Source organism: Alligator sinensis, unplaced genomic scaffold, assembly GCF_000455745.1.
Source record: "Alligator sinensis unplaced genomic scaffold, ASM45574v1 scaffold682_1, whole genome shotgun sequence".
NCBI classification, from domain to species: Eukaryota; Metazoa; Chordata; order Crocodylia; family Alligatoridae; genus Alligator; species Alligator sinensis.
In genome coordinates, this window is record NW_005842011.1 from 2,747,996 (window position 1) to 2,760,725 (window position 12,730).

The following is a 12,730-nucleotide window of genomic DNA, read 5'->3' on the forward strand; positions in this document are numbered from 1 at the left end:
AGAAGTGGGCAAGCTAGAAGGGAGGGACAGGCTGCAATTAGATCTGGACAGGTTACAGGGGTGGGCAGATGAGAATAGGATGGGTTTCAATACTGACAAGTGCAGGATACTGCACCTAGGGAGGAAGAACCAGCAGCATACCTACAGGCTGGGGAACTCCCTTCTCGTCAGCACAGAGGCAGAGAAGGATCTTGGATTTGCTATTGATTCCAAGATGAACATGGGCCACCAATGTGAGGACGCGGTCAGTAAGGCTAACCGCACCTTATCATGCATCCACAGATGCATCACGAGCAGGTCCAAGGAGGTGATCCTCCCCCTCTGTGTGACATTGGTCAGGCCGCAGTTGGAGTACTGCATCCAGTTCTGGGCACCGCACTTCGGAAGGGATGTGGACAGCATGGAGAGGGTCCAGAGGAGGGCCACTCACATGATCAGGAGTCAGCAGGGCAGGCCCTACGAGGAGAGGCTATGGGACCTGAACCTGTTCAGCCTCCACAAGAGAAGGCTGAGAGGAGATCTGGTGGCCGTCTATAAACTTACCAAGGGAGACCAGCAGGGAATGGGAGAGACCCTGTTCCCTCTGAGCACTACCAGGAATAACTAGGAATAACGACCATAAGTTGACTGAGAGTAGGTTCAGGCTAGACATCAGGAGGCGCTACTTCACAGTCAGGGTGGCTAGGATCTGGAACCAACTTCCAAGGGAAGTGGTGCTTGCCCCTACTTTGGGGGTCTTCAGAAAGAGGCTAAACAATCACCTTGCCGTGGTTGTCTGACCCCAGCATTCTTTCCTGCCATGGCAGGGGGTCGGACTTGATGACCTGCTCAGCTCCCTTCCGACCCTACCTACTATGAAACTATGAAACTAACTGAATTGGGTCAGGGCCACATCCTCCCCCTCCCCGCCCCTCTTCCCCTCCCCCGGAGCTGGATCAGGTCCAGACCATGCCCCTACCCCGCTCCTGCAACTGGACTAGAGCCAGACCACATCCCTCTTCCCCCCATGGGGCCAAGCTCCCTTCCTCCCATCCAGGGGGGCCAGTTAAGTCCAGGCTGCCCCCACCCACCACTTGGTATGGCCAGATAGGTCCCACTGCAACCACCCTAGGCACTGCATCTGGGCCACCAGCCAGATCCGACCTGCGAACCAACTGGGCACTGTTCATCCAGCCTGCAAGCCAAAACATTTGAACATTCCAGTAATCAAGCTATGTTTTCTTCTGCAACTCTGAAGCCTGGTAACTACTCTGATATTGGAGCTCCTATTTCACAGCCCTGAAGATTTTTTTAATTCTAACTAAAAGTATTAACTCAGGTGTGGAAACAGCTTTCAGTGAAGCACTGGATGCACAGTCAAGTTGCCCAAGAAGGCTAGACTTTATGAACCTGAACAAGAGATGTCCATTTAATTCTAATGACGATGGGACTAATGAAACAACAGCTTTTCTGATTACTTTTGCCTAGTTTGTTGTGTTTTTATACCTGATAAAAGATATGACTTGTGAGGAGAGGCTGAGGGAGCTGGGCTTATTTAGTCTGGAGAAGAGAAGACTCAAGGGAGATTTAATAGCAGCCTTCAACTACCTGAAGGAGGTTCAAGGGGACTTATGAGGAATGACTGGGGGAACTGGTCTTGTTTAGTCCAGAGAAGAGGAGACTGAGAGGAGACTTAATATCAGTCTTCAGCTACCTGAAGGTAGGGTTGAAAGAGGATGGAGCTGGACTGTTCTCAGTGGTGGCAGATGACAGAACAAGGAGCAATGATCTCAAGTTGCAGCAAGGGAGGTTTAGGTCAGGTATTAGGAAAAAGCTCTCACTAAGAGAGTAGTAAAGCACTGGAACAGGGTACCAAGAGAGATGGCCTCTCTCCATCCTTAGAGGTTTTTAAGACCCAGATAAACAGTCTTGGCTGGGATGATCTAGTTGGGGATGGTCCTGCTTTGAGCAGGGGCTTGGACTAAATCAGCGCTTCTCAAAGTGGTGGTCCGTGGACCGGTGCCGGTCCGTAGTGAGTTGCCAGGAGAGAAAGAAATATATTTGCCAGTCCGCAGCGAGTTGCCGGGAAAGAAGGAAATATATTTTCAGAAGCATAACATTGATATGTCATAGCGCCACAGTTCGTACATTCCAGCACTCCAGGTGATGCCGCATCGTGCGAGGTGAGGAAAGAGAAAGAAACAGCCTGTCGCACATTTGTGTAGTGCTGTTACACGCAGTTGTTGCCACCGGCTGAACTGGGCACCGGTCTCTGGCCCACTGGAAAAAAAATTGCCAGTCCGCCACATCAGACAGTTTGAGAGGCACTGGATTAAATGACCTCCTGAGGTCCCTTCCAACTTCATTTTTCTTTGATTCTACATAGCAAATGAATGCACGCGCCAAGAAGTCAGAATTGATTTTGCTTGCCTCTTACGCCGAACCCAGGCCTGGGCCCCTGGCACATCAGTAACACTCCCTTTCTACCTGAAGAAAATGATGCTGTATTCTACATGAGGATGCACCGCACCCCACTTTGCAAAGTCCCAACTCCCCTTCCCCATAGGCATCATCTTGGCACCAGCCCTGCAAAGCCCCAGGCCCTGGCATCAGGCGCTGTGAAAATGGCATCTGTTCTTTAGTCACAAGAAACAAACACACACCCGCAAGCTTTATAAAGGCAAGATCCGGGGGCTTGGCTGACTCCACACCAGGCCTGCTACAGAGAAACCCGAGCTCCAGGGGCCGGGGACTGCAGCAGGCAAGGCGGGGGAAGGGCGCGGCAGGTGCCCGAGCCCCGCCCGGTTGCCGCGGCAACGCCGGCCGCGGCCTTGTTCGCCCGCTCCCCGTTCCAAACCCGCCGGCATGGCCTCGGCGCAGCCCGCCCGCACCTACAGCTACTTCAGCCAGCCCCGCGCCCTGCCCGCGCGCCGCGCCTACCGCGGGCCCGCCGAGCAGTGAGTGCCCGGCCCGGGCGGCCTGTGCCGGGGCTGCAGTGGGATGGGCTGGGATGGGGGCCCGAGGGCTGACTGCTGACTGTGCTGTGTGTGTGTCCACTGTGTTGCAGGCCCGAGGAGCCGCGGCGCTATGCCAACCTCATGTACGACCGGCGCGTGGTGCGGGGCAGCACCTACGCCTTGCCCCAGCTGCCCTGGGTGAGTGCCAGCGGGCAGGGGCTGGAGGAGCTGGTGGGCCCCACCAGGGTCTCCCCCACCCCTGGCTTCTGCCTAGGGACCCACGCTGTCTGGATGCTCTTGACCACCCGTACGCCATGGCTGAGGGAGTGCGCTAAAGCTCCGGCACCTCTGATTTACATCGCCTGTTACAGGGGTGCCCAGCCTTTCGATGGCACGGGCAGGGCTGGGTGAGAGCCTGGGGGCTGGTCTGTGGGCTGGATCCAGCCTCATGAGGCAGGATCAAGCCCTTGAGCCAGGATTTGGACCCTGTGCCATCTCCCTGAGACCTACCTGCCGCCCTCAGCCCCAAGCTGCAGGGTCATAGCCCACAGCACCTCCGGGCAGCTCCTGTGTCCCTGGATCAGCCCTGTGCCACCTCCGCATACAGATCCAGTGTGCCGTCTGGCCTGCTGTGCTCTGCCAACACCAGAAATTTGGCAGCAGAAGAGTTGCAGTTGCTGCCACCATTGCCCCATGGCACCTTTGAGGAGCCCTGTAGACCAAGTGGCATGGCTCTGCAGGCTAGATCTGGTCCATGGGCTGGGGGTTGAACACCCCTGGTCTATAAGGTGTAAATCTACTCTATCTTCTGCCCAGTGCTGTTAGCCAGGGGCTGGTGACCTGCAGGCCAGATCTGGGGTGCGAAGCCTTTGGATGTGACCTGCAGAGCAGTGGCTGTGGTAGCCTTCAGGAGCAGAGGGGTTGTACCCATGCTGCATCACAGGCAGGTGGCAGAGAGATGAAGCAGCAGCAGTAGCAGCAGCTGTGTCCTGGTTCCCACCTTCCTCCAGTGGAAGCTGGGTCAGTGTGGGCCCCTGCTGGAAAACACTGCTGACCCAGTGCTTCTTCTCGTGTCCTGTCACCATGTTCAAATTTGAGTCCAAGAATAGGCACATGCTCTTGCTTGATCTGTAGCCTGAGCAAAGTCCTCCTTGGTGAATGGTTCCTCCATATGTGGGCAGGCCGGTAGGTGTTCTGTAGTGTGAAAAATTCCTCCTCATTCACACAGGAGGGTTGTGTCATTAAGAGTATCCCCACAGCTGCGTGTTAACTTTACACTTACCTCTGTTCGGAGACAATTCAAGCTTCTCCATGTTGGGCAATCAAGCTCTGAGTTTTCACAGAGAGATTTGACAGTGTTGATATTCATCCTAACTCCCTCCTGGATCATCTTTAGTCATGACTGCTCTTCACTTGGGAGAAGAAGGTTCCCCACTTTTCCTTTCTGACCATGGTGGGTGTGGTTGAGCCCAGCAGTTTGCTTCCTCCCATGATCCTCAGCACTGCTGTGAGGGCATCATAGCTTTAGGATCATGGCTTCTCCATTAAGTTGAGCTCTCTTTTCCTGTAAGAGGTCAGCGTCTCCACAGTGCCCCAAGGCTGAGGACGCACAAACTGCTGGCTCATGGTACAGGAATCGTTTCTCTCTCTCTGGGTCTGTGTTTTAGGGTTGGTGGTAGTTTTATGAAGAGGTTAGATTATGGATTGTACAGGATGGTTGGGATGATCCTGTCCAGGCAGGGGTTGGACTGCATGACCTCTGGAAGTTTCTTGCAGCCCTACTTGTCTATGATTCTGTGATTCTCAAGACACCTGGATGGATACTTTTAGAGGTATTCATTTGTCCAAAAATATTCCCCGGCATTTCATTTTCAGAACAGGTCAGATGCAAATTTCAAGCACCATTGCACTATGGAAAGTGATTTTGTGAAAATGGCCCTGTGACCTGCCATGGCTATTTCTCATTGTATATCAAATGCACTTCATTTGCAAAGTGCAAATGTGTTTCCTAACTGTGAATGTGACATTGAATCACAAAGTCAGTCTAGGTTCCTGCTGGCTCACATTTCCCCCAGAAAAAGACTCTGAAATGAGTATTTAGTGAGGGATGCTGTGGATACAGGGTGAAGTAGTCCAGAATCTACTTAACACTTCCATAGTTTCCTCAGTTTTGCACTGCTAATGGCAGGTAAGTGGAATAAGGATTTGTTCTAGTCAGTGTAATAAGCAGGTTCATTGCTTGGAGCAATGATGAGCAGCAATATGAGTAAGACCAGTACATTTTAGCATAATTTGTTTTTCAGAGCAGAACTGCCTTTTAAACCTAGTGGAATTAGATATCCATGTCCAAACAGCTCTGAACCTAGGATTTCCTTAGATTGCTAACCTGTAAGGGTTTGTGCACCTGCTTAGCTTTATGCACTGAAATCAATGGAGCAGCTTACAGTACTTAAAGTAAAGCGATATACATGTCTGTGCAGGGTCAGTCCCTTAGAAACCAAATCTGAATGATCTGATTTGTAGAAATAAGAAAAAAAAAAAATCACTTAATTGTAGAGGGTAATTAGTAGTGTTGTCATTAGAAATTGTGCATCCATTGTTTCCTGTTATTTTGAAACGCCTTTTATATCAATCCCCAGGGTCCTCAGCCAGATCCTCTTGAAGTCCAAAGGCAGGAAGAGGAACGCAGGAAAGCACGTGCCAGAAAGCGGGCAAAGGAGCATCTGCAGACAAGAACTCCTGAGCCCGTAGAAGGCAGAAAGCACATTGATGTGCAAACAGGTCTGAAAGGCCTATGGCGTCCCTTTTATTTCATTATTAATGGGAAAGGGGAGAAGGTAGTAACACATAGAATTAAGGTGTCTAACCATTTCCATTGTAACACCTGGCTTTCAATTGTTCATAACTTCAACACTTACCATGTGTACTCAGATCCAGAATGAGGGTTTCCCCCCCCCATTCAGCAACCAGGGGGAACAGAACCACATCTTGGATTCAGATACTGTCCTGGGGTAAGCAGCTGCTGCAACTCCAGCTCTGGCTCTGGCTGTAACCCGGACCTAGGCAAGCAGGACCACAGGTCATGGATTGGGTAACATGGCAACTGGCCAATTGAGAGGGCAGGTATGGAGGGGAAATGGCAGGGGGAACATGCAGCAAAGGGGCAGGTGCCAGGGGGCAGAAACACCGTGGGGGAGGGGGAAAATAGGAGGACAGGTGGTAGGGGTCAAACACTGGTGGGGGGGAAGAGAAAGTGGCAGCAGAAATGGGCACCAAGGGGCCAGAAGCCAGGGGCACAGATGTGAAGGTAGGGCAAGTGGTGAGATGGGCAGATGGGGGAGCAAGTGGCCAGGGCAGGCAGGTATGGCGGGGAGGGGAGGGGAGGGCGGGGCAATTTGTGGAGAGACAGGCAGCAGAGTGACAGGCACAGGAGTGCAGGAAGGAGTGCACAGGTGCCAGGGAGCACATGGCACAGGTCCAGGTGCAGGGGTTGGACCACTTGCCTCCCCAACACCTGCCCCCACACTGCTGTTTTCCTCACTGCCTGCTCCCCTGCCACTGCTTTCCCCACCACAGCTGCTAGAGGACAAATATAACAGGACCTTCCAAAAACCAGATTCTATACAGAGAAAATTCTAATAAATTTATGATTTTCCATGTATACAATCTCTTTCTGTGGGAGTTGTCTTAAATTCCAAGTCATCTTGGATTCAGGCAAATAAAATTTCCAGGTTTAGTGTCTGCTGCAAAATCTGCATAAAAAATAGTGCAGCCATTTCCAAGAGGAAGGGTACTATTAGAAACCAACCCCAAACAGCTGTTTTTAACAGGACTGTAGCCCACAAGTGTTTATGGTAGAAACTTGAGTTTTGGCAGTGGGGCAGTGATGAGATCAGTGTGGTGCAAATCTGTTCATATTTGACAGGAAAAGTTGTCAGTTGTGTGTACTCAGCAGTTGTGTCCCTAAGTTTTTGAATATTTCAGTGGCTTCTCAGTCCTGCTGAGCATCCTGCACTGTTTGCCAGCTGCAGTAGCAATGCCTTTTCTCCATTTAAATACCTTTTGACCTAGGGGGAAATTCACTGATTGGGAGTTACTGTTCAGCTCTTACCTTTTCCTCTGACCCGTGTTAATGTTGTTCACTTCACAGTCCTTATTTCTGAGCAAGGCCTCATGCCTCTTCCCCTAGGAGGCAGGCAAGTGGAATTCCCCTTGTCTAGACATACATTTTGCATGTGTGCGACTTCTCAGATCCTTAGCTACCCTGTGGTTATTTCTGAGAGCTAGAAATAGAACGCAACAGGTCCAAGTCTCATCCACTTTGCCACTACCTCTCAGAATGAATACACTGAAAAAGAAAACACATGCGTTTCAAATATATCTAAATAGCATATATGCTACCAGTGACCTTTTTCATCTTAACTTATAAGAATTAACCCCACCTGAACATAACGTAAGAATTGCCATTTACTGGGTCAGACCACAGGTCCATATTGCCCAGTATTCTGTCACACAGTGGCACAGAGTGAATGTTGAAAAAGAGAATAAACTGGGTATGACCAGGGTGTTTTTTTTCTACTGTTCCTCTCTCACTTGCAGCCTCTGGCCTTTAAGGTCTAGGAAATTCTAATACAGAGGCTGTATCCCTAGCTCTCATGCTCAGTAGCTACTGATACCCCTTTCCTCCAATAATTTGTCCAGTCCCTTTTTGAATCTGACTAAACTGTCAGCTTCCACAACATCTGGTGGCAATGAGTTCCACACTTTAGTTACACACTGCGTGAAAAAGAATTTCCTTTTGTTAGTTTTAAACTTACTGCCTACTAGTTTCATTTTGTGACCCCTAGTTCCTGTTTTGAGAGAAAGTAAATAATAAGTGCCTATTTACTTTCTCTTTGCCGTATAGTATTTTGTAAACCCTTATCACATCTCCCCTCAAGCGTCTCTTTTCTAAACTGAATAGGCCTAGCCTCTTAAGTCTCTCCTCATATGGAAGCCCCTCCATACTATTAATCATCCTGGTTGCCCATCTCTGGATCTTCTCTAGTTCTTCTCTATTCTTTCTGAAGTGAGGGGACCAAAACTGGGCACAGTATTCAAGGTGTGGACACACCACAGATGTATAAAGGGGCATAATGAAACTTTCTATTTCATTTACAATTCCCTTCTTAATAATCCCTAACATTGTGTTTCCCTTTTGATGGCTGCTGAGCACTGAGCTGATTGATATTTGTAATGAACAGCGATTCCCAGATCTCTTTCCTGTGTGGTAACAGCTAATGGAGAGCCCAGCATAGTGTATATATACAATTATCTACATTGAATTGTATCTGCCATTTAGTTGCCCATTTGCTCAGTTGTGGGAGATATTTCTGTAGTTCCTCACAGTCCTCCTTGGTCTTCACTACTTTGAATAATTTTGTGTCATCAGCAAATTTAGACACCTCGCTACTCACCCCTTTTTCCAGATCATTTATGAATACGCTAAATAGCACTGGTCCCAACATAGATCCCTTGGGGACCCCCTGTTTGCTTCTTTCCATCCTGAAAGCTGACCATTTGTACTTAATCTTTGCTTTCTACCTTTCAGCCAATTTCTAATCTGTGAGTGGACGTTCCCTGTAATCCCATGATTACCTAATTTAGTTAAGAGCCTCTGATGGGCGACCCTGTCAGAGACTTTTTGGAAATCCGGATATACTGTGTCAAGTGGATCGCCCTGATCCACCCACTTATTGACACCCTGAAAGAACTCTAGTAGGTTGGTGAGGCATGATTTCCCTTTGACAAAGCCATGTTAATTCCTCCTCAGCAAGTCATGTTCATCCATATGCTAAACAATTATTTTTATTATTGTTTCTACCAGTTTTCCAAAAGCAGAAATCAGCCTCGCTGGCCTGTAGTTCCCTGCATCCCCTCTTGAGCCTTTTTTAAATATGGGAGTCACATTGGCAAGCCTCCAGTCCTCTGGTACCAAGGAAGTTGTTACTGATAGGTTGCATACTACAGTTAGAAGTTCAGCAGTTTCCTATCTGAGTTCATTCAGGACCCTAGGGTGAATGCCATCAGGTTCTGGTGATTTGCTACTGTTTAATTTATCAAATTCCTCTACAACCTCATCTATCAAAACCTCAGCTTGGGTCAGTTTCACTGACTTGTCCCTAGAGAGAAGTGGATCTGGTGACAGAATTTCCCTAATATCTTCCAAAGTGAGGACAGACTCAAAGAATGCATTTAGTTTCTTGGCAATGTCCCTGTCATCCTTAGCACCACTTTTACACCCTGATGATCCAAAGGTCCAACTAACTCCATGGCAGGTCTTTGGCTTCTAATATATTTAAAGAAATGTTTATTGTTGCCTTGTGTGTCTATCAAGTTTCTCCTCCAATTCTCTTACTGTGTCTTTATTCCAGTTTTACATTTGCTTTGCCAATGTTAATGTTCTTTTTTATTTTCTTCATTAGGATTTGACTTCCACTTTTTGAAATAAGCCTTTTTTCTGCTTATTGCCTCTGCAGCTCTGCCATTAAGCCATGCTGGCTTTCTTTTGGTCTGCTTTCCATTTTTTTGATTTGTGGTGCGCATTTGTTTTGTGCCTCCAGCGTGGTGTTTTTAAACAGTTCCCATGGTGCCTACAAGTTTCTCACCTCTTTAGGGGCACCTTTTAATATGCATATAACTAGCTTCAGGGCCAGCCCGCCCTATCCTGCGGAACCTGTGGCCACAGAGGGCCCCGCAGCCAAGGGTCCCCCTGTGGCCATGAACACTTGAAATCAGTACCATAGCAAGGCGGGGCAGGCGGTTGCTACCAGTCTGCATTGCCATAGCTGCCAGCTCCAGGTCCTGCTGCTCGCCAGCCCCTCCCCACCACTGCCAGCTTCTTCAGCTGCTCAACACCCCCTCGCCACCTCCACCCTCTGCTGGCTTCTTCAGCCAAACGCCGCTGCCGGCCAGCTTCTTCACATAAGTGGGCCCCAAAACTATATTTTGCAGGGACCCCCCCAAAAATTGTGGGCCAGCCCTGACTAGCTTCCTCATTTTGGTGTAGTCTCCCTTTTTAAAGTTAAAAGCTACTATGAGAGATTTCCTTGTCTCCCCTCCAACATGGAGGTTCCTACCTGGAACAGTTTATTTCTCAAAGTGATTTGAAATCTAGTAATTAAGACTTAGGGTAAATAATTTCACCTACTTCTGAAATCTGACAAATGAAATATCACTGTATGAACTGTTCCAATTAAATAGACCAGACCTTATGGACTACATGATAATGGCAGATGTTACACAGAAAATTGGCATAGATTTTAAGTCGATTCTTTATCTTCTCATCTAATCATTATATTGTACCTTATTTTGGTATAATTAAGGTATCATTTAGTTTGCCAAATTATATTAATGGTTTTTAAAGCAAGATGGAATCCTACATACCATATTCATTATGATCTTACTTTGCAGAGTTATATTTGGAAGAGCTTGGTGACCGCATAATAGAAGTTGATGTGGAGTGTCAAACAGATGCATTTCTGGACAGGCCGCCTACTCCACTCTTCATCCCAGCTAAAACAGGGAGAGATGCTGCCACACAGATACAAGAAGGAGAGGTACAATGCAGATTTTCATCTCTAAGTACCATAATCAGACTTCTTTTAGATTAAAAAGTTTGTGATACAAAAAGATTAACTAAGGCAAAAACATTTCAGAAACATTGAGGATATTTCTTATAGAGAGATTTAAAAATCCCCAAAATATCCTTACAGAATGCTAGACATCTTCAAAATTAAGGAAGAGTCGTCTTCTTCTTCAATTATATCATTTTAGGAGTACTACTTAGAAGCAAAAATTAAATAATTTAGAAATTCTTCTGTGTGCACAAACAATAAAGTTAATGGACACTAAAGATGTCCATGAGTGCATGACTAGGATCCAGTTCAGCTTCCTGGCTCTGACTGGGATACCAAGATCAACTGTGGTTTGAATTAGTTTGTTGATTGGGCCTATCAGACAGACTGGGACCTATTGTATCTTGCTATGGGTGCCTTTCTAAAATGAGGAGAGTGTTAAAGTTCTCAGAAAATATTTGAGCAACTGAAGTGGTAGAAGCTGCCACTGAGGAAGAGCAAGAGTGACAGAATTCTAAAGTGCAGTTGATGTGTCTGTCAGGTTACAAATAACATCATAGTCATGCTTACTAGTGTTTCGTTCGTATCATCTGCATTCTTGCAGGAATAAACTTTTCTGTTCATCTTGATAAGACTTAGAATTGATTGAAATCTAGAAACATGTAGCTCATTTACTTTACTTTTGTCTTCAGCTGTTTGACTTTGACATTGAAGTCAAACCAATGCTGGAAGTTTTGGTTGGAAAAACGATTGAACAAGCTTTGCTGGAAGTGATGGAAGAAGAGGAGTTGGCCAATCTGCGGGCACATCAGTACGCATTTGAGGAACTGCGGAATGCAGAGCTTGCTGAAGTACAACGCCTTGAAGAACAGGAGCGGCGCCATAGAGAGGAAAAGGTATGGAGCAAAGGGAGTAAACCAGGGCTGTCTAAACATTCAAGGTCTTCATTTTCATTTACTGACAAGCATATATTCATTTGGCTTTATTCCTCTTATAAGAACTGGAGAAATGCCATACTGACATTTCATACTGGGTTCGTCTAGCCCAATATCCTCTTTGAACAATGGCAAATAGCAAATGCTTTAGAAGGAGAGTGTATGAAGGGAGAATGTCTAGAATGATCCATTCCCTGTCAGGCCCTCCCTAGAGCTAACTCTTATGGGTAGGGATGTCAGGGAATACATCCCTGACTGTTCTATTTAATTGTTCACAAAGGACCCATCCTCCATTAATTTATCTAATCCTGTTTAGGACCCTGTTATATTATCTGTCTCTCCAACTTCAGGCAGAGCTGGGAGAGTCAATAAACTTCATGGCTGATTAGAATCTACTTGATTCCTGCTAATTGTTCTTCACTCAACAGGTGTTAATGATGCACTCTACTTTTTCATGGTCTTTCTATCCTTTGGTCTATCTATACTTCTGTCCTTTCTTCAGCAGTTTGGCTGAAGTATTTACAGTTTAGCTATCCTTGTCTCTCCTCTTTCACAGATTTGCAGACTACTTTTAGCTCTTTTCAAAATCCTAGCTCTGCCCATGGAGTCCCATCTTCAGCAGCAGTTATAGTTTCAGCTTTTGGCAGAGCAGCTGACAATTCAACAGTGAAAGTTATGGTTGCATACAGCAGAGAGAGAATCTTATTTGAGGTCATTTGATGTATGAGAAAATATGGTCCGTTTCATATATTTAAAAAAACTCCTGTAAAATTGGACAGCTGTAGTTCGGTCCATTGCTTCTAGTTCTGCATACATCAGCAGAATGCAGCAGCATTCATTTGGAACACTGATATTCCAGTCGGAACAACTGTCACGGCGGGGTCCTTCAGGTGGGCCGTGATCTCCTCAAGGCCCTCTCTCCGCGCTAATCTGGCCCAAGGTCACCCTCCATTCTCACCCACCACGTCTTTGTTCTTAAAGTAAAATGTAATAGGGAGGCTGCCTTGCGTCTCCTCGGGCACGTAAACTCCTGGACCCCTTGTAGGTCTCCCCATACACTGGGTGCTACTCAAGCACCCTAGCCTTGTGGGCTGCGCGGGGCTCCTACCACCCCTAATACCACGCCCCAAGCCTCGCTGATGTACCTGACGTTGGCGTGTCCTTCTCCATGTACTCTGCCCCCTCTCTGGGATCTTCTCTCATAAAGCGCTCCCCTCTCCGGGGGGGGGGGGGGGGGGGGGGG

General features: G+C 47.4%; 1 protein-coding gene across 4 annotated transcripts in view; it reads left to right on the top strand.

The window, feature by feature from the left end:
• The first annotated feature begins 2,796 nt into the window (after positions 1–2,796).
• Positions 2,797–12,730, top strand: part of RSPH3 (radial spoke head 3 homolog) — a 29,158-nt gene continuing 19,224 nt past the window's right edge. For all 4 annotated transcript variants that reach the window (XR_003093642.1, XM_025202010.1, XM_025202009.1 and 1 more), the window contains exons 1-5: positions 2,797–2,936; positions 3,047–3,134; positions 5,576–5,717; positions 10,389–10,534; positions 11,245–11,448. Coding sequence is in view for 3 of the 4 variants with exons in the window: in XM_025202010.1 (XP_025057795.1) it covers positions 2,845–2,936; positions 3,047–3,134; positions 5,576–5,717; positions 10,389–10,534; positions 11,245–11,448 (672 nt within the window). In the remaining variant the exon portion in view is untranslated. The remainder of the gene's footprint in view (positions 2,937–3,046; positions 3,135–5,575; positions 5,718–10,388; positions 10,535–11,244; positions 11,449–12,730) is intronic.